General features: G+C 44.2%; 1 protein-coding gene across 1 annotated transcript in view; it reads right to left on the reverse strand.

The window, feature by feature from the left end:
• Positions 1–21,916, reverse strand: part of LOC108785010 (serine/threonine-protein kinase D3-like) — an 85,734-nt gene that overhangs the window by 49,162 nt on the left and 14,656 nt on the right. Inside the window, exon 2 of the mRNA XM_018553980.1 lies at positions 653–791. Coding sequence (XP_018409482.1) covers positions 653–791 — 139 coding nt within the window. The remainder of the gene's footprint in view (positions 1–652; positions 792–21,916) is intronic.

A 21,916-nucleotide genomic window follows, 5' to 3' on the forward strand; every position in this document is an offset into this window, starting at 1 on the left:
GCCTAAGGTGTGGATATGTAGAACTAATATACCTGAATGCAGCAAGGATTTTGAATATGTTGTAGATATTGCTGTGCCCCCCGGGATATCTTTTAATTACTTGGTTGTGTTTTACTGAAGTAGTTTAAATTAATTATGAAAAGTTTTTTTTGTTTTGTTTTTTTTTTAAAGATTATAACCGTATACACATAATTTGTAATGACCTGACAGGGTCACTTTAAGTTCCTACTTGTAGTGAGAGGTATGGGGACTTGCACTGCTAACCTAAATTTAAGGATACTAGTTAATTTACTGAGTTAGAAAAAAACAGGAATTAGGAAGGATGAAGTCATGAGGAGTGCTCCAGAAAGTTTAAAAATCATTGGATTAGCATGATAGCCAAGCATCTTAGATTTTCAAAAGAAGGGTCAACAATAGCATCTCATTAACTCTCACTACATGCTTCTTTTACACAGACACAGCTTTATATAAACTTTAAACTATTCTGTATACCTAACACCTCCTCCTCTTCTCCAATCTGCTAAAAATGGACGGTAAAAAGTCTTTGGGCTCTAATGCAAACTTATAACAGGGACAACATTAAACATGTCATCCTTACTGTTAAACGGAGTTACAAATTAAATATGCAATGATAGAACATTGAGATTCTCACCAGGCAGAACAACTTCAATTAGGTCCCCTTCAGAAATGGAGTTGCTGGGTAGAAGACACTCAAGGACATTTTCTGAGTTAAGATTGTGCCGAAAGAGTTGGATCTTTTCAGAAACACCCAGGAATCCATATTCTGGATACTAGTGATATTGAATACAAATATATTTAGTTTACTATTGGAGGTCATAAGAATAAACTTAAATCATACATATATGCTTAAAGTTTTTTATGATTGCCCTGCCTGCTTGTCACAGTTGAGACCCAAGTGACCTATTCCATATGCTATTACATAAATTAAAACAATGTAGGAGATGGCCTTAAAGTGACATTAAAGGATAAAAAATGTTTCCCTCCCCCCAATGTTAATGTCAGCGCTTACCTTAAATGATGTCTCTTAATACGATCTTCTTCTTCTTTCCTGGTGTTTTCATCTGTCCCTCCAGCGGTGCGGCGGCTCTCCGATCCAGCGCTGACTCCTCTCTGCTTGCTGGCACTTCTGATCCCACGGTGTCTGCATGCGGGTGCACGCGTCCATAGACTTACCTTGCGTCTCTGCTCATCTCCCGGCCGAGAATCCGAACTGCGCATGCGCCTGCCCCAAGATGCTTTGCGGCCGCCCGAACAGTTTCGTTTTCTCGGGTGGGACCGCGCAGCGAAAATAAGGTAAGTTTAAACCGCTGTTAAAGCGTTTTTTTTAAACATTTTTTAAAACTGTTTGCCTATATCTACTGCTTGATAGCAGTAGATATAGGCAAAAAAATGGGAAGGTTTAGAACCCCTTTAAAGTACAACTAAAGGCTCCCATATGACAGTCTAAACATATCTTTACTATGTGATGCACAAGCTTCAACGTAAGATGACAAAACTGCCTTTACCTTCCCCGACTGAGCCAAATCCCCCTTTAGCGCTGCACATGTTCCCCTTCCCAGACACTGCAGCTCCCTGTAGGAGGGTTTCAGCAAGAAAGCAGATGACAAGACAAGATATGGCCAGGTACTGATTGACAAGCTAAAGACACTGGGTTGCTATGGGGTGGCCGAGAAATAGAGGCCATCATCTAGTTTGTAACATGATGTCTATCTAGTATTTTTCGGCTACTGGCTTCAGGGTTGAAGAGCAACTCATATGATATAATGGAAAAAAAATAGGACCAGAGTTAATTGGAGATAAATAAATGTTTTTAGTGGGCAACAGATGGCGGTAACATACCCTGCAAGTACTCTTTAAAATAGTTATTTTTACTATATATCTCAGCAACTAGAAAAAAAAGCCTACAACAAAAGACGTAGATGATAGCACCACTAGTCTAATATTCCTCAATATGATTTTCCTGCTAGGACTAGGTCTAAGGAGAGACCTTCAAAGACATATGGTTTTCTCAGCAGACGTTTTAGTAAACCTTACACCTAGTAGTTGTGTTGGGATCGCTTTGGTCCTTATACATGAGACCTCATATAACAGTGTGACTTTTAGCAGTGCCACAGATAATGCATACGTTTTTATATTCAGGAAAATATGTAGGTTTCATTCACTACATGAGTTCATGTAATATCCTCTATTAGAAATTTTAAACTAATTCAGTTCCTAATTTCTTTCATTATCCATGCAGTAACCCTCCAAGGTAATGTTCTTGGTTAAGCCTCACTAGTAACAGCTGATAAACAAATGTAGCCTTTTGACAAGCCAGGTACAGTCGTCCTGACACTGTGGCACTGCTAAAATTAATAGGCATTCAGGACAGAATTGTAAACTATGCAGGTCAAATTAGGTGGCCTACCAGCAAAAAAAAAGTATATCAATATCTATACGACATACAGCCTTCTAATTTTTACATTTAAAATCACATTTTATAGTTTTATTAAAGGTTTTATCATGTGGATTAGTTACATTTTCTATATGCAGTTTTATATTAGTTTCTGTGGTATTTTGTATGTACAAGTCAATTTACAAAGATCATTAATCCCTAAAAACTGCTATCTTTTGGCTGGTGTTAAATGTGAGCTTCTACATCTTAAGGAAAGCAAAGAAAGGATCCATTCCAGATGTAGATAAAATAACACTTCATGAAATAAAATACTTATTCATGAGAAAAAAACTTTCAGTGGTTAATCAGCTATTTAATATAGTTCCTGCAGCTTAATATATGGGCCTATGAATGCAAGACAGACAGGGTGATGTATGCATGACAGAATGCATGACAGAATGCATGACAGACAGGGTGATGTATGCAAACAGATGGAGAGTAGAAGCCAAAAGAAACAAAGATTGTTACTAGATTATCAAGGAAGCTTTACAGAACAGACCAAAAATAAAAGGGCTTGTTCACACCGAAAGCGTGTGCGTTCTAGAGCGGTAGCTGCTGGAACGCACCGCAATCGCTGAGAAACGTCCCCCGTGTTTTAGGGAGGGGGCATGGCGGTGCATTGTATTCAATGGCACCGCTTCCACGCCCCTCCGCCCGCAGTGCGATCGAATGTGTGGCAAAACTTTGCCGCGTTCCACTGCAAACGCAAAATATAGGGCAAGCCTTATTTTTCGCGTTTGCAGTGGAACGGAAAGTTTTGCCAGGCGTCCGATCGCACTGCGGGGGGTATGTGGCGCGGAAGCGGTGCCATTGAATACAATGCGCCGTCACGCCCCCTCCCACCCCAAAACGCGGGGGGAAGTTCCTCAGCGATCGCGGTTTGTTCCAGCAGCTACCGTTCTACATGCTTTCGGTGTGAACAAGACCTGAAGGATCAACCTTTAACTCAGGCATCCATTCAGCACACAGAGCTGAATCTGTATTTGATTTTGATAACATTACATGTCTGATGCAGCATAACATGAGTTCGGATTTAAAGATCACGTGACCAAGGACCCATGACTTTGGTTAAATGATCATCATGGGAGGAAGCTTGGGGCAGCAATATTTCTATTAGTCTATATATATTTCTTCACCGCTGCATGACTGTTAACATTGACCTTTTGAGCAAAGGTCCAATTTAACATCAAGTTTAAGGAAACTATAAACCATTTACCATTAAAAATGTTTGTATAAAACAGCTCTTTCACTCTACAAAAATATTCAAACCTAGACTTGCCACTAAAAGAAAAGCATGCATACTCTCCTTTCCTGCTGCTCATACTGCTGAATGAGAAACCTTTGGCTGAAACCTGCACTTCAGGGAATGCCGACCTCCTGGGTCCCCAACAACTCTTACTGGTTCATTCTCCTGACCTCCCTATCATTACTGTATCCTATAATAGGTGGAGGTCAGGGGGAGGAAAAATTGCGAGCTGAAAGGAACCCAGGAGATGTTGCTTTCAGTGCGGATATCAGCAGAAGGTTTTTAGGCTTTGAGTGGCACTTGGTGGTGTGGCAAAGGAGAGTATGTACACTTTTCTTTTACAGGTAATGCTTGGTTTTAGAATGTTTGCATTGGAACAGGTTGCTTTAACCGCTTCAAGTCCGCGGTATTAAACCCCCTTCCCATCCAGGCCATTTTTCAGTGTTCAGCGCTGCAGTACTTTGACGTTTATTCTGTCATGCAACGCTGTACTGAAATAAATTTTATACAATTTTTTGGAGACAGACAGAGCTTTCTTTTGGTGGTATTTAATAACCACTGGGGGTTTTATTTGTAACTATATTAAGGGAAAATTACCAAATTTTTTTTTAAAACTGTTTCCCCAATATTAAAATGATAAAACATTTATTATTACCCAATTTTTGGTAAAATATAAAAGACGGGGTCACGTCGGGTAAAAAGACACCAAACATGTCAAGCCTTAAAATTGCGCACGCGCGAAACCTCAAAAAAATACAATACCCAAAATTGGCCATGGGCGACGCTTTACAAGCTTTTACTGCTCATCAGTTTAGTGTTACCAGTGATTGACAGCCCTAAAATGATTGCTCTCACTCCGACGTTCGTGACGATATGTAACGTGTAGCGCAATTGTCGTTTTCGCATGCTGGCGCCGTGAACGTGTATTTACGTTTATATGTGTGTAAATGTGGGGGTGGGGGACTTAAAAATTTGGGGGTTTTTTAAAACTTTTTTTATATGTGACTTATTTTTTTACTCTTTATGTTTTTTTTTTTTTTACACTTATTGTTATTGCTATGACATAGGGGGATAACAATCCCCCTATAGAATAGCAAAGGCACACTGCCAGTTCCTCTTTATGGAGACATTGGGGATCTCTAAGACCCCTAATGTCACCTTGGGACCTCAAAAGAAGCTGATGAAGCAAAGATCTGCTTCATCAGCTTCTTCTCTCTGGCTATAGCAGCCAGATGACAGGTGAGGGGGGGAGGGGGTTCACGCAGCCAGCACATACACGCGATTGGTAGGCTATAGAGCCACCGATCGTGTGTATGGGAAACAGCCGGTAACGGCTCTTTGCATTGAACGGGATTTTTCTGCGCATGTGCGCGCGAGCAGAAATAAAATGCCGTCTGGAGACTGCAACCCGCAAATGCGGGTCCAACCGTTTTTTTGTAGCGGGTGGACGGCAACAGGTTAAAGGTCATTTCTAGGCAACAGGCCCCAAAAACAATATATATAATACAGTATGTCTAACATCACCTGATTTACTGTTTACTGTGGAGGTGTGTTTTAAATGTATTCAGTGGTATTGATCTTTCATTATAACTAGGCATGCACCGATGCTAGTGCTCCAATACCTTCCTCAATATAGGAACTTCCGGTCAGAGGGAGATTTCCTCTGACCGATAGTGCTGCGGGGGAACATGAATCCGTCTTCCTGGCCAATCAGGAAGCCTGAATCTTGGTGTGTTTTGTGTATTTTTTTCCAGATCTCTGCAGTAATCCAGTTTGAAAATTTGCCTCTGTAGAGGATCTTCCTGTACTAAAGACCAGTCACTCCTGCTCTCTCTCCTTGTGCAGGGTGACGGGTCTTGTATCCGCCTCCTTCTGTAGTTTTCTGCAGGCAGCCAGTAGTGGGTGGACCTGATGGGTTCCTCTCACAGTTCTGCTCTCTGAACAGGTTATGTGCAGCCCAGTGATGATGTCACTGCTTTTACAAGGTAATAATTGTGTTTGCGAAGGAATTTGGTGAACACAAAGTTGATTTATATCCTTTGTGGTTATTGAGAAATATATTTAATTGAAGGTTTTTGCACCAGGAGTTCATATTTAACTCAAAACTACATTTAAAAGTTATGCAGGAATTGTCTCACTAGACAAGGTAGTCTATTAATTTGCAAAGAAGCCTTTGACAACACTTTATTGGCTATGTTTGCACAATCCTTTGCTTTTGAGCATGGGATTTAAAAGTTGAGAATGTTAAATGTTAGGTTTTCAGAAGAGGCCTCAGAACTAGAAATAAGCAAATCAATGCAACAGATTCAAAGTTTGAATGCTGATTTGCTCACTTCTGGTTGTTAGGCTGTCATATCCCATATCTTTAAAATAACAACAAGCACGCCTTTAGAAATGTTTAGTAATGACATTCTACAAACACATACTTCTAGCTAATTGCTGGCTTTTTGTATTCTTTGCATACCTTATTTCTATTTTCTTTCCTAGGCTTCTGACAGTTGCCATGTTAACTAAGGGCAGGTTACTAGATCTCCTATTACTTCCTTAATTTCCGGCACATGTGGCTAGGACATACTACATGTGACCATGCACATCATCTCAGGTGAGGAAAATGCCTTTCCTTGAGATCTCATGAGATTGCAGATTAGATTTTCCAGCAATGCTCTGCTGATGACAAAGCAATCCCAGTGTGCATTGCGTTGGCAAACTGAAGTAATTTCAAAGCAGGAAGTAAATGCTCTTCAAGTGTAAGTATTTTACAATCACAGCATTTTACTCCTGACACGTCTGTTATTATTATTATTATTATTATTATTATTATTAATCATCACACATAGAAGGATGAATTGGTAGAATTTGATTTTTGAGTGTAATTATCTGCTTTAAATTGGAATCACATGTAACAGGCTGCTGCAGGCAACCTTGCAGCCATACTAGCTGCTGCTAAATTCTCTTGACCTACCCACAAACCAGTATAGAGAAGCTATGTTACCAAACATAAATTTCCACATAAAAGCATTGGAGATGCATACTCATTTCAGCTTCTAAATGCAGACAGTGCTAAATACATTTTTCTCTACAACAATATTTGCATGTTATATTTCCAAGAAAAAAACACAGCACTTGCCCTGTCTGTGCTTCAAAACTGTTTTCCTACCCTTCTGTACTAGAGAACATGTTGGCAACTTTAATGCAATGGAAGATAGAAAGAAGGCCAATTTCAGTAAATGACATAGCCAGCTTTGTATTGCAATGTGAAATACAGAAGCAGCTAGATATACAAGAGTAACAAGTTGCAAATAATTTCAGCCACTCCATGTCTAAAAAAAAAAAAAAAAACCCTCATTTTTTCCTACCCAGAGTCCAGGCAGTTGTTTACAGTGTACTGCACTGATGCCATCACATGCTGTCAGAGGCAGCTCTAGACTTTGTGAGGCCTTAGGCGAAACTCAAATGCACTGCCACCCTCGGCTCCACCACACACCATACATTGCCGCCCTCGGCTCAGCCACACGCCATACACTGCCACACTCAGTTCCTCCACATTCCATACACTGCCACCCTCATCTCCCCCTAATTCCATACACTGTCAAGCTCAGCTTCCCCTAATTCCATACACTGTCAAAGTCAGCTTCCCCTAATTCCATACACTGTCAAGCTCAGCTCCCCCTAATTCCATACACTGCCACCCTCAGCACCGCCTAATTCCGTAAACTGCCACCCTCAGCTCCGCCTAATTCCGTACACTGCCACCCTCAGCTTCCCCTAATTTCGTACACTGCCACCCTCAGCTCCGCCTAATACCGTACACTGCCACCCTCAGCTCCGCCTAATTCCGTACACTGCCACCCTCAGCTTCCCCTAATTTCATACACTGCCACCTTCAGATCCCCCTAATTCCATAGACTGCCACCCTCAGCTTTGCCACATTCCATACATTGCCACCCTGAGCTCCGCCAACACTCCATACATTGCCACCCTCAGCTCCGCCAACACTCCATACACTGCCACCCTCAGCTCTGCCACACTCCATACACTGCCACCCTCAGCTCCGTCACATTCCAGACACGGCCACTCTCAGCTCCGCCACACTCCATACACTGACACCCTCAGCTCCGTATAATTCCATACATTGCCCTTCTCCGCTCCACCACACTCTGTACACTGCCACCCTTAGCTCTACCCTTGCTGTTTAATGCATAGTACACTCTGGCACTTGCAGCGCTTCTCTATCTTGGTCTTCCTGTAGGTACGTGTACTCCGTCCCCAGCGATAACCTGCCCGCAGCTACCCCATGATGCAACATGGCCCATATCACACCTCACTCACTTCGCTGCGAATGAAATGCAGCTGACGGAAGTCCTAGCTCGGCACCGGCACTTATTTGTCACATTTAAACAGGATCTCCGGCAACACCGCCGCCATTCTGAAACACTCACGTGTTTGCTAGGGAAAAATTGCTGATATCAATCTGCACTCTGGGGCGGCCCTGTGAAGGCCGGAACTAAAACTTAATAATTGGTTGCCTCAGCTCCTAGTATTCCTCTGCGGCAGCTGAAATAGGAAAAATAGTCCCCTCCTTCTTTCTCCTGACGAGGAAGCTGGTGCTTCACCCAACCATGCACCAGAGTGGTGGGAGCGGGGGCTATAGCTAAGAATAAGTTGGCCGAGGTGAAGTGCCCTGTGTGCAGGCTGCTGGGATGGGGAAGCAGTAACAGAGCCTACAGTAGCAGTGCCATCAATAACAGTGCAAACAGTATATACAGTAGCAGTGCCCACAGTAGCAGTGCCCATAGCAACAGTGGCAGTGATGCTGTAGTATCTTTGTGCCCCTCCTCACTTCCACCCTTCTCAGCAGTAACCAAAAGCACCACTGCTCCCTTGAATTAATCCACTCGGCAACCCCCTCCTCTCCCACTGCTCCAGTGCGTTTTCTGTTTTGTAATGGCACCCCCCTCTTCCCCTCCCCGTTCTGCTCTCTCTGCCTGTTCAGAACTCCTCAGCTCCCTCTTGTTAGTCCCAGGACACTAACCCTTCACAGCCACCATACACCTAGACAGCCTCTCTCTCCTGGCTCTAGCTCCAGTCCTCACAGCCACATAGCACCTTCAGTCTCCAGCCTCTTCTCTATTTCTCCTCCTCCTCCTCAGCCCGCCACACAGAATCTGAATCCTCCTTTCGGTTCGCTCCTTCCATTTCCGCTCTGTCTGGGTTCAGGTGGCCTGAAACCCGCACACAAGAATTAAAACCTGGACTGTCCTGGTGAATCCCGGACAGGTGGCAACCCTACTGCAGCCCTAGAGCCTGTGAGGCCCCCATAAGTGCAAGTTTCAGTTCCAGATTCTGGTATAGCACTGCAGAGTTGTCTTCCTCTCCTGTTGTGACCAGGCTTTTGGCAGAAAGGTGCTCTCGGTAGTTTGCATCTCTTCCTCCTCCTCTCTCCTTCTAATTTCTAGCCTATCCTCTCCTCAAGTGTTCATGACAGCTCCATTCCCCACTGATAAACAGGATCTAATCGGTGTGGTTCACAATTTTGTGATCACAATAATGATATGGTGATTATAAAGCGTTGCTTGTAAACAACTGCTGGTATATTTTTTGTGCACAGATTATTATTTTTTTAAATCATTTTACTTTTTTTTTCAAAAAACACAAAAAAAACAAACACTTTTGCCCATTTGTCAGCCTATAATTTTAATCAAGAGTATATATTAAAATATTGTACCACATACCAAAACCTTATATAACCTTTAAACAATGAAATAAAAATAGGTAGGGAAATTATTCATAAAGTTATTGTCAAATTATTAAATATTTAAGTTCTTTAAAAGGTGGCACCTCTCACTAAAGCTTCTTAATGATTACATATTATATATACACTATCAGGGTTAATAACAAAAGGGTGAAGAGGTTGGAGAAGACAGCAGAAGTGAACAATCTAGGTAAACATAGCTGAACTGGAAAGTGAGCTGAATTGGAGAATTTTTCCAAATCAGCTATTTTGTCCTTGATTGTTGACTTCTCCTGCCTTCTCCAAACTCTTCACTCTTTAGTGAATAACCCTGTATAATGCCAAAAGTATTGGGACACCCCTCCAAATCATTGGATTCAGGTGTTCCAATCACCTCCATGGCCACAGGTGTATAAAATCAAGTACCTAGGCATGCAGACTGCTTCTACAAACATTTGTGAAAGAATGGGTCGCTCTCAGGAGCTCAGTGAATTCAAGCGTGGTACCGTGATAGGTTGCCACCTGTCCATCTGTGAAATTTCCTTGCTACTAAATATTCCACGATCAACTGTTAGTCGTATTATAACAAAGTGGAAGCAACTGGGAACAACAGCAACTCAGCCACAAAGTTGTAAGCCACGTAAAATAACAGAGCGGGATCAGCGCATGCTGAAGCGCACAGTGCGCAGAAGTCGCCAACTGTTTGCAGAGTCAATCGCTACAGACATCCAAACTTCATGAGGCATTCAGATTGGCACAACAACAGTGTGCAGAGAGCTTCATAGAATGGGTTTCCATGGCCAAGCAGCTGCATCCAAGCCTTACATCATCGAGTGCAATGCAAAGCGTCAAATGCAGTGGTGTAAAGCACACCGCCACTGGACTCTAGAGAAGTGTAGACGTGTTCTCTGGAGTGACAAATTATGCTTCTCTATCTGGCAATCTGATGGATGTGTGTGGGTTTGGCGGTTGCCAGGAGACCGGTCTTCCCTGACTCCATTGTGTCAAATGTAAAGTTTGGTGGCGGGGATCATGGTGTAGGGTTGTTTTTCAGGGGTTGGGCTTGGCCCATTAGTTCCAGTGAAGGGAACTTTTAAGGCATCAGCAGACCGAGACATTTTGGACAATTTCATGCTCCCAACTTTGTGGGAACAGCTTGGGGATGTCCCCTTCCTGTTCCAACATGACTGCGCACCAGTGCACAAAGCAAGGTCCATAAAGACATGGATGAGCGAGTTTGGGGTGGAGGAACTTGACTGGCCTGCACAGAGTCCTGACCTCAACCCGATAGAACACATTTGGGATGAATTAGCGCAGAGACTGCGAGCCAAGCCTTCTCCAACATCAGTACCTGACCTCACAAATGCGCTTCTGGAAGAATGGTCAAACATTCCCATAGACACACTCTTAAACCTTGTAAACGCCTTCCCAGAAGAGATAAAGCTGTTATAGCTGCAAAGGGTGGGCCAACAAAATATTGAACCCTACGGACTAAGACTGAGATGCCATTAAAGCTCATGTGCGTGTAAAGGAAGGCGTCCCAATACTTTTGGCAATATAGTGTGTGTATGACATATCTGTCTGGATGTCGCAACACTTCTTAAAAAATCGGTTTCGGCCTGACATTTTGTTTTTATTTCGGTTTCGTTTCGGTTCTAAAAATTCAATTTCGGTGCACCTCTAATAATAATAATAATGTGTATTAGGGATGTACCGATACTAGTATCTTATACTCCTAAAAATGCCCCGATACTGGCCCTTTACATTTTTCAGGAAGTTCAGATGCCTGAGGTCCTGAGCGTGCTGGGGTCCTCAGGCAGCTATCTTTGATAGTGCCTGTCCGGACGCACATTGCCTCCTCCTCCTTCATGGCGCCGAATTGTGAGGAGGCAAAGGGCCCAACCACATTCTGCCGGCATTGTACAGCTGAGTAGAGTACCAGCTGCCAGGGGAATGAGAAACTAGTTAAGCTTGTTTCAGGTGCGTCCCTAGGCTGGGCATCACCCGGAGCGGCCACCGGGTGTCACCCGCCAAGATCTCATCACGCATGCGCGTAATAAAGTCACGCTCACTTAGCTGCCAACGGCCATCTCGGTGATGGAAGCCAGCAGATAGAGGAGGGGGCATTCACCCGGCGGGATAAGGTATGCCGCCAGGTCCCCTCCTCTCTCGTACAGCTGTCAGGCACTCGGTCCATGACATTAAATTATTTGCAAATACATCTTCACAATGTATTAAAAAAAACCTTCCTTTTCTTTTTAACATGCTCTGCATCTTTGTTATTCTTTTAAAGAGGAAAGCAGTCCTGGGCGTGGGGAGACATATGACGCATTAGCTTGTTTCCATTGCTAAAAGGTTATAGAGGTGTGGAGACTGGATGCTTCACTGACATAGAAGAGTGGGGAGTTCACTTCAGAACAAAAGGTTACATAGAATTATCTACAGGATAGGTAGTTCTAGAATGACTATGCCTCACGGTGCTGATATTCTGGTATTACATGAATGTCAGGCAGGGCCGGATTTACTATCTGCTGCCCCAAGGCCAGGTTCCTCAATGCGCCCCCCTCCCCTCCAAACCTCACCACACTCACCAGGGATGCATGAAAGTCTCTCCAGGGCTGCGTGTGGGTCTCTCCAGGGCTGCATGTGGGTCTCAGCGGGATGTGTGCAGGTCACACCAAGGATGCATGCAAGTCTCACCAGGACTGCGTGTGGGTCTCTCCAGGGCTCTGCATGCCGCTGCTGGGCTCTCTAGGGCTCAACGGTTGGGATCCGGGCTTGTGCAAGGCTCCAGGACTGTGCTGGTGGGTGTGGGACTGTCCTGTGCCATCGCCGGGAAGGAGGAGGAGGCAATGTGTAGCTGGACCGTCGCATTCAAAGACAGCTGCCTGAGGTCGCCCAGCAAGCACAGAATCTCAGGCAGCCAAACTTTCTAAAAAATGTAAAGGGCAAGTATCGGCCTTTACTAGATTAGTATCGGTATCAGCTGTCCCGCCCCTCTACGCCCTTCTGCCCAGAGGCTATGGCCTTGGTGGCCATGCGGGGAAGACGGGCCTGACAGGTACTACTTTTTTCTTATATTTAATGTATATGTATACTGTATAAGCACCAAGGATTTATGTTCCAGTGTTTGGTGACAGCACAAACAATTCAATATCATGTGTGATTTTGATTTACTACTACATGCTTACATACTCATCTTTATGGCTCCTATAGTTTGTGTTCTGTTTTTAATTACATTTAAAGATTGACACTTTAGAAAATGTCACTGCTTGGCCAAACCTTTAGTATCATCTTATTAACCAACATGAGGCAAGTACTGTGGCAGAGTGAAAAATAAGGTTATGCGTCACCTTGGGCTTTCAGATGTATTAATAGTACACATCTTCTGAATAAATACTTCTGTTAAGGGATGCACCAAAATGGAGTTATGAGTGTACAGCTTGTATATCAGTGTACATTTGCTGTCCCCTCAAAATAACTCAACACCCAGCCATTAATGTCTAAACCGCTGGCAACAAAAGTGACTACACCCCTAAGTGAAAATGTCTAAATTGGGCCCAAAGTGTCAATATTTTGTGTGTCCACCATTATTTTCCAGCACTGCCTTAACCCTCTTGGGCATGGAGTTCACCAGAGCTTCACAGGTTGCCACTGGAGTGCTCTTCGATTGACGACATCACGGAGGTGGTGGATGTTAGAGACCTTGCCATGGTCTGGGGCTGCATGAGTGCACTGGGGAGCTACAGTTCATTGAGAGAACCATGAATGCCAACATGTACTGTGACATACTGAAGCAGCGCATGATACTCTCCCTTCGGAGACTGGGCCGCAGGGCAGTATTCCAACATAACGACCCCAAACACACCTCCAAGATGACCACTGCCTTGCTAAAGAAGCTGAGAGTAAAGGTGATGGACTGGCCAAGCATGTCTCCAGACCTAAACCCTATTGAGCATCTGTGGGGCATCCTCAAACGGAAGGTGGGGGAGCGCAAGGTCTCTAACATCCACCAGCTCCGTGATGTCGTCATGGAGGAGTCTACACCCAGATTACACAAAGATTAGCTTTAGTTACATGTTTCCCTATGTGTCAGTCACTACTCTATATAGTTCAGTATATTATCAAGTAGTGCATCCAGGGTTGAAGCCCAACTTGTATAATGGTGCTTAGCTTCCGCATCATGACATGCAGCAAAGTGCTTCCAAATGTGTGCACTGATATGCATGTTATGCATGTGGTCTTGACTTTGCACTGCTCTTCCTTTTATATTCTGTTTGACCTTCATTGTATAAAAGTGGTATTTTCTTTTGGTGAAAGAGGTTCTAATTAAAGGAAGTTTAAAAAACACTACAAGTATTGCAATAATGCAGACAGATTAACTGATAATGTGTTAGAAAACATGCTTAGTCTAGGGTTACACAGACAATCTCTTTGCTGGGAGAGATTGATGTAACTGCTTGTTGGTGGTCACATTTTTTGAAGCACACTGAAATCAATGCAATTCTAATGAGATAACAGTCAACAAGCAGGTAATGCTCTCAGTTGTGTTAACGTTCGTTATGTTAAGGCAGCCCATTTATTTTGAATGGGCTGCCAATGCACAAAAACGGACCAAAAAACATACATGCTTTCATACTTGTGGCAGTGCATGGCAATGCCACGGTGTAGTATGGCAACTTTGGCACCCAGGACTCTCAGCCAGAGGGGATGAGAGGATTCAGAATGTAAACCATTTTATAGGCAAGATCCTTGCTTTTCAGATTCTTTCAGGTTTTCCTAATTGTAGCCGGGATCTGGAGCTTATGAGATTTCTTAGAGCACTGGGTGGGATGAAAACTCCAGTCCAAGCCAGGTAGTGAGGTGGAGCCACACAAGGAACAGCCAGGGAGGCTGGAGGCTGACAGGCTGAGAGAGCCAGGCAAACAAGGTGTGTGGAAAGATGCTGGAAGTGGCTAAAGGATATGAAGTACCTCTGAGGCGTTTTGTTGAGGCAAACGCTAAAGTCCAGACTAGGACACTGTGAGTGAACGGGACAACCTTGAGTTGGTGAGACAATATACCATATTTGTGTTTTTCACCTGTGAGCTGCCTGAAGAGAAAAAAGAAAAACTGTTGGTTTATGGAAAGCCCCGTGCAAGTGCTGTGAGCTCCCCAACATTACAACTTTTAAATACATTTTAGTGCACATAAACATGATATAATACCCACCGTTTTGGTTCAAAAAAAAGATGAGGTTGCTCTGAGTAAATAGCTCACAACCAACTGCATTGTCTTGAATGGACCTCACAATGGATGCCAGCCTGAAGATCTGAGGAAGAGTCCTAGACACCTTTATTGTACAGAGGGCTTGGACACAAGAGGAATCCAGTCTTCCGATCAGCCTTCTGGAGATGTGAGTGATTTGGCTATCCCTATAACACTGGAGACCCTGTCTACGGTGTCCTCCCATTAGAATTCAGTCAGACAGCACCACAGGGGGGGGGGAGGGGGTACATCAACCATCAGGGAGACACTAGAAGTCTTTCCATGGCTAGAGAAGTAGAAAGAATTCTGTCCTGGGCAGAACTTCATGTTCCAGCCTTGTTTGCCGTTCACCTCCCAGGTGTGGACAGCTGGCAGGCAGGCTACCTCAACTGGCAGTGCCTGGATCAGGGGTAATGATCTCTACACCTGCAAGCATTGCAGAACCTGTGTCACCAGATGTGGTCTCCAGATTCAACAACAAACTGGACACATTTGTCTTTGTTTGCAGACATCCTCAGGAGGAAGCAGTGGATGTTCTGGTGAATTCATAGGATCAGTGCAACCTGATCTACGCCTTTCCCCCCCAAGATACTTCTTACTTGTCTGTGTTGGAGGATCGCGATGGAGTGAATTCTGATGATCAATATAACTCCGGACTGGACCAGTTGAGTGTGATACTGCAAACTGATCAGACTTCTGGCAGATGTTTGGTGGGCTCTTCCAGATCCTCTGTACCAAGGACCAGTTTTCCATCAAGTTTCATGGTTAATGGCTTTAACGCCGTGGCTTTTAAGGTTCAAATCTTGAGGGACAGGGGTCTCTCTGACTTTGTGATCCCTACGATGTAAAAAGCCAGGAAGTCCACTTGCCGCAAGGCCTGCCTTCGTAACATGAAAGGAAATAAACTTTTATTTCCTTTCCAGCAAACCTTTATTGCTGGAAAGGAAATAAACTTTTTATCCCAAAAAATAATCAATGGGACAAATCCTGACCTTTACAAATCAGGCCTGACTCAAGGGTCAGATCTCAGTACTTGTTCCAAAGACTGCTAGCCACTCAATCTGTAATTTAGACCTTTTGTACAGAGTGTTTTCCATGAGGCTGCCCCCTGTGTGCCCATCTGTACCTCTGTGCAATCTTAATTTGTTTTTCTCTGAACTTTAAAGACTACCTTTGACCCTATCAAGGATATTCTCCATTCCACAATCAGAAGGTCACATACTTTGTTGCTCTCGCCTCATTGAGGTGTGTGCCTGAACTGGTGGCTTTGTGCCGTAAAGAACCTTTTATGGACTTAGACAAGGATAAGGTGATATTAAGGCCTAAAAGCTCCTTCCTTCCAAAGTTGGTTTCAGCCTTACACCTTTAAACCAAAAGATTGTGCTTCATATCCAGTGGCAAAACTACCAGGGTCGCAGCAGTTGCATGTGCGACCGGGCCCTGGCGTTCCACTACTTGGGGGGGCAGGAAGGCAGAAGGGGCCTTGACGCCGGCAGGGCAATGGTGCGGCTGCCCCGAGCGCAAAGACGGGCGGGCGGGAGAGGGCTGCGCATGCCATCGCGCAGTGACAAGCAGGCGGGCCGGGCAGTGAACACAGGCAAATGATGGGGCAGCACTGGGGCCTCGGCCTAGTAATACAATGCCATTATAGAAACATAGAATAGAATATAGTTGAACTTGAAAGTTACTTTACTATAATGGCATTGCATTACTGGTATTTTCATGAGGACAGTGATTAAAACAGCCTTCTATCATACAAGAAACTACAAGTCCCAGCATGCACTCGCTGTCCCTGTACACCTCTCGCATATCACCCAGGGAACTACTGCAGGGGGCTTGCATGCTGGAACTTGTAGTTTCCTGGGTGATGTGGAGGGGTGTACAGGGACAATGAAGGCATGTTGGGTGTAGTAGTCCCAGCATTCCTTCATTGTTATACCCCCAGGGTCGCAGTGGTTGCATGTGTGACCAGGCACTGGTGTTCTGCTACTTGGGGGGCCTGGAAAGGAAGAAGAGGGCCCAGCCTAGGAACCGCCTAGGCACCGACATTGCCTCCTGGGACTACAGATCCCAGCAGGCCAATGCTCTGCAACGGGGGGGGGCCTTCATGATTTCTTGCATGGGGGCCCAGTACATCAGAAAGCTCCAAGCAGTTCGTATCTACCTTGCAGCCGCTACTTTCATTAGTAATATGAACTTTCTCTTTGTCACCCCATATGGTCCCCACAAAGAAAAACCAGCTTCTCCTTATACCATTTCTCAGTAGCTCAGGCAAATCAATAATTTAGCTTATGGTCTTAAGGATTGGGCTCCACCCCTTCTGGTGCACTCTACTAGATCTGTGAGTGCTTCTTGGGGTTTTTGGTAGCAGGCAACTGTTTCCTAGATTTGCAAGGCTGCCACCTGGTCTTCTGTATACAGGTTTACAAAGGTTTACCAGGTGGATGGTTTATGGGAAAATAAGGCTACAAAATATGTTTTAATCTTTTTAAGGATGTTTTGATATGTTCAATACAATTTGAGATGTTTTAGTCTATATGGTCTGATCCTTGTGGTACCTCAAAAGTCTCTTTTTTTAACTCTTTAGGAGCCTGGAGACCCAGGCCTAAAATGTGCATTTTAACAGGTGTGCTATGGCACCACCTAGGCATTTTGTCAACGTTTAGCACACATTCACATTAATTTCAATAGCCCCCATTCAGACCTAGGTGATTTGTCGCAAGTTCCAAAACGCCTGTCGCCCAAAAAAGTTCCTGAGCTTATTTGGGGCGTTTTGTAGCGTTTGGACCCATGGACTTCAATGTAAAAGCCTGAAAAACACATTATGCATATTTTTGTGCACGGTTCTGCGCGCTTTTACACGAGTTTTCCACATTTGACCGCAATGTCTTTAAAACACGCGTCTTACATGTGTGCGCCAGAAAACAGTAGGTCCCCCTGCACTCCTTACAGCGCTTCCGGTCCAGGTGAAAATAGTGGTGCTCGCAGTGACAATCGCGGATGGCGCCGTGTACAACAGTCAATGAACGATAGACATCACCAGCACTCCGTAATTGAAATTCCCCCCAAAAAGTCAATTTATTTGTAAACGCACTTGGTTCCAGTGCGTTTGCATGCATTTTTATGCGTTCCAGTGCATTCCAGACCAGAGAAAATGAGACGAGCAGTATTTTTTTTGTCTGGACCGAAACGGACTGCACTAGTGTGAACAGAGCCTAGAAATACCATAGGGATACATTGGGATGCTTTTTTGATCCAGGAACAAACTGTTCTGGTCTGGACATGATCCGGACATGGTGTGAACAAGCATAACTCAAGTTTTTAGATTTTAAATGTAATTTCCCAGCACTACTTCTAAAATAGAAAATGCAGCTTTTACTGCACTACTTCCCTTACTACAAAATTACTAAGTCATTTTGGTGTCACCCCTCCAATGGTGGCACCCGGGTGTGGGCCGCACCCCCCTTGTGACGCCACTGGCCTAGAGTGTGGATGTGACATCAGGGGGAAAGGTCCTGCAGCATAGCTTGGGGGGGGGGGGATGATTTGACAGAGAACTTTCTGGAAGAAGGCAGCTGAGGGAGACTAAAGAGAGACATCTTTTGAAAACCTTCAGTTAGATTGCTGTTTGTTCAGTGCCTAGAGGACAGGGAAGAGGAGCTGGAGCGGAGCCACATGGTCACTGCAGAGAAGTTCCTTGTGTTACATTGACTGTCTCTCAAGTTTCTAGAATTGTATTATTCTGCTACAATCCGGAATTTCCGTATCTCAAGTTATTTATTCATCATATCATGAGATGAGTGTGATAGAATATATTCCATATTCAAGGAAAGACTGTTCAGCTACATACAGACGATAAATATAAACAATTACTTTAAAGTGTCTGCTGAATAGAGTAAACGTTCTGGGAATGGACTTTGCTATATCACAGGATTTTGTGGGGGTCACTAGACTCCAGTAGAAGCTGCACCCACATACTTAAAGCCAACATTAACAGGTGTGTAAGGCTGGGCACACACCTTACAACCATCGCAAGACTTTTGTCTTGCGATGGTTGTAAGGTACCTAAAAAAACGTACAATCTGCCTATCTTGCATAGGCAGATCGTACTTGCGATGATCGCAATGCCGAACGGGCAGTGTGCGCTTGCGCACACCGGCCCGTACGCCTGTTATCGTACGGACATGCCACAAACCCGCCGAACGTCGTACGATGCTCGGCGGGTTTTCGAACATGTCCGTAAGTTCAAAGTCGTGCGACCTTACAGTAGTAGAGGTCGCACGGCTTCCACACACCTTACGATAATCGTACGATCGCGGGATTTCCCGCGATTATCGTAAGGTGTGTGGGAACCTTTACAATTGTATTGTACAATTTAGATATGAATGGATTGTTTAGGTAGACCCTTGAAATGCAAATATACTGATACATCTAAAGATGATTGTCCACAGTTTTGAAAGTTAGTAACCAGTGCTTACATTGTTAGAATTATCCATCTTTACTGCTTGACATTATGCAGAATTCCTGGCAATGAACATCCTGTTAAGCTAAGAAGAACCCCACATTCACCGACATTTTTCACAGATCTTTGTTGAAGCAATTAGAATTCATTATGCAAATTATATATTGTTTTATATCAAGCAACCTTGTATAACCCTTCCAAATTTAATGGCGACATTGCGGTAACATGGAGAGATATCGAATTTTAAGATCAATTTTGATAAGTCGGAAATATTAAATGTTAACAAGCGATCTAGAGAGGTAGAATCTTTGAATTCAACTTTTCCCTTTAGGTGGCAAGCTCAGAAATTGAAATATTTGGGGATTAATCTTTCTCCTTGCCATCAGGATCTGTTTCGTTATAACTATATTCCCCTCTTGAATAAGATTCGGAAAGATTTGCAACGATAGACCTCATTATTCATTGATTGGTAAAATTAATATAATAAAAATTAATGTCCCGCTGAGGTGTATTTTTCTGTTTCAGATGGTACCTAGAGTTCTGACCAATAGCTTTTTTAGAACATTGCGAACAATGGTATCTAGATACATTTGGTGAAGGAAAAGGGCGAAAATCTCATACAGCACTATATCGAGAGCAAAATTGCTGGGGGGGATTGGCAATACCTGATTTTAAATTTTCTATTCAGGCAGCTGTGCTGAACAGACTTTTGAACTAACATTATAATAAGGCAACAGACAAGGGAAATCGCACCCAGGGCAGCCATCAGAATTTTTGGGGCCCCTTACACGGCTTTAGGCCGGAAACCCCAGCACCGCCGCCACACTGAGCCAGTCACACTGTTATTATTATACATTTACAGGTGAAACTCAAATAATTAGAATATCATGCAAAAGTAATACTAATTATTCGAGTTTCACCTGTATATAGTTCTGACATATACCGCAGTGTTGTACAGAAAACACTGAGCTAGTCACATCAGTCTCTGTACAGAGGAGCTTACACTCTAATGTCCCCCCACAGTCACACACTATTATTATACATGTATATGTACGCAGGGATTTGTGACCCGCTGGACACAGGGATCCACGACCCGAAGGACTCGGGGTATGGCGACCCGATGGACTCTGGGGTATCGTGACCCCATGGACTCTGGGATTCGGGACCCGATGGACTCTGGGATTCGGGACCCGATGGACTCTGGGATTCGTGAGCCGATGGACGCGAGGCTTAGTGACGTGCTGGACGTGAGGATTAGTGACGTGCTGGATGCAGGACCCACCCGAGAGTGACCCTGCAGAGCCCACCATAGATGCTGCACAGCCCATCTGAGACTCTCTATGATGGGCTCTGAAAGGGATCTCAGGTGGGCTGCTCGGGGTTGCATCCCCCTCCCTCCCAGCTCCTCTTACCTGCTACGGGTGCCTGTACACCTGGCCTCCTCTGCCGTCGAACTGGCCGGAAGTGACGTCACTTCTGGCGTTCCGACATCAGAAGAGGAGGTAGGTGATGGGGCCCCAGCCTGTCTCAAAGCCGCCTCCTCGCCTTTCACTGTCGGCCGATACTCATGTAAGGGTCCCAGGTGGGCCCCCAAGCTGCCCGGGCCCCTTACATGAGTCTCTGCCGTACCCCCCTGATGGCGGCCCTGATCGCACCAATTAGTGGTAAATACTCTGCCAATGTGGGATTCACTGCATATAAAATATGGGTGGCATTATAATTCTCCTTTAATGCCTTTGTTGGGTCAATCTTAGGAAGGTGCACTAAGATTGCATCATGTAACAGATCGAGTCATTGCCGACTATGTAAATTGACATCTCCATCAATGATGGATAGGTGGCGGTATTATCAATTAGTTCATTTTTGGCAAATGTTGCCAAAACCAATTAGAACAATAGGTGAGTTAAATCCAGTGGAGGCGTTACTATCAAGAGCATTGGGTCCAAGGAGAAGTATATCATTGCTGGTTCATGTGTTGACTCAAATGAGTACCCCACCTGTCCCAGGGTATATATTGCATTGGGAGGCAGATTTGAGGGTTCCATTATCAGAACAACACAGATTAAAGGTTTTATAGCTGGCACATGTATCCTCTATATCTTCGCATATGAAAGATGAATTACAATCTTCTGTCAAGATGGTACCTCACTCCGGTAAGGTTGCATTCAATAGACCCAGGCAACTCACCATTATGTTGGAGAGAATGTGGAATAAGGTTGACAAAGGCACATATATGGTGGTATTGCCCCAATATTAGCAAATACTGGACAGCTGTTGCTGAGATAATCTCCTCGATACGGAGCACACCCATAAGTTTAGACCCTTGGGTACTGCTATTTAATAATAATTAAGGGTCATTGAGAAGATATTAAAAAAATCTATTACAGCTCATTTGTTGAATTACGCGAAGTAGTTAATTACAATACACTGGAAGCGAGCAGAACCCCCCTCAATAAAAGAATGGTTCATGAAGATAGATCAAATATGTGCTATGGAAGAATTAATTTATAGCAGTAAAAACAAGTGGAGCCGCCATCACCTTCTGTGATGTGGCTACTAGACATTTAGTGATAGCCAGGGCTGTAGTCAGCCTGGCTGGATTATAGTGGTGTTTATGTGGTTAATTTCAGGTGTCTGGCATTGCCTGTACCCCCTTGGGCGGAGTGGGACTCTGTCATATTGTGGGATAGCCAATGAGAGGCACTGTAGTGTATGACAGTACAGCACCCAATCACTGGTTTTCTCTCAACCAGTGGTGCATGCCGGGATAGGGTA

Source organism: Nanorana parkeri, unplaced genomic scaffold, assembly GCF_000935625.1.
Source record: "Nanorana parkeri isolate BGI_ZX_2015 unplaced genomic scaffold, ASM93562v1 scaffold136, whole genome shotgun sequence".
Classification (NCBI taxonomy): domain Eukaryota; kingdom Metazoa; phylum Chordata; class Amphibia; order Anura; family Dicroglossidae; genus Nanorana; species Nanorana parkeri.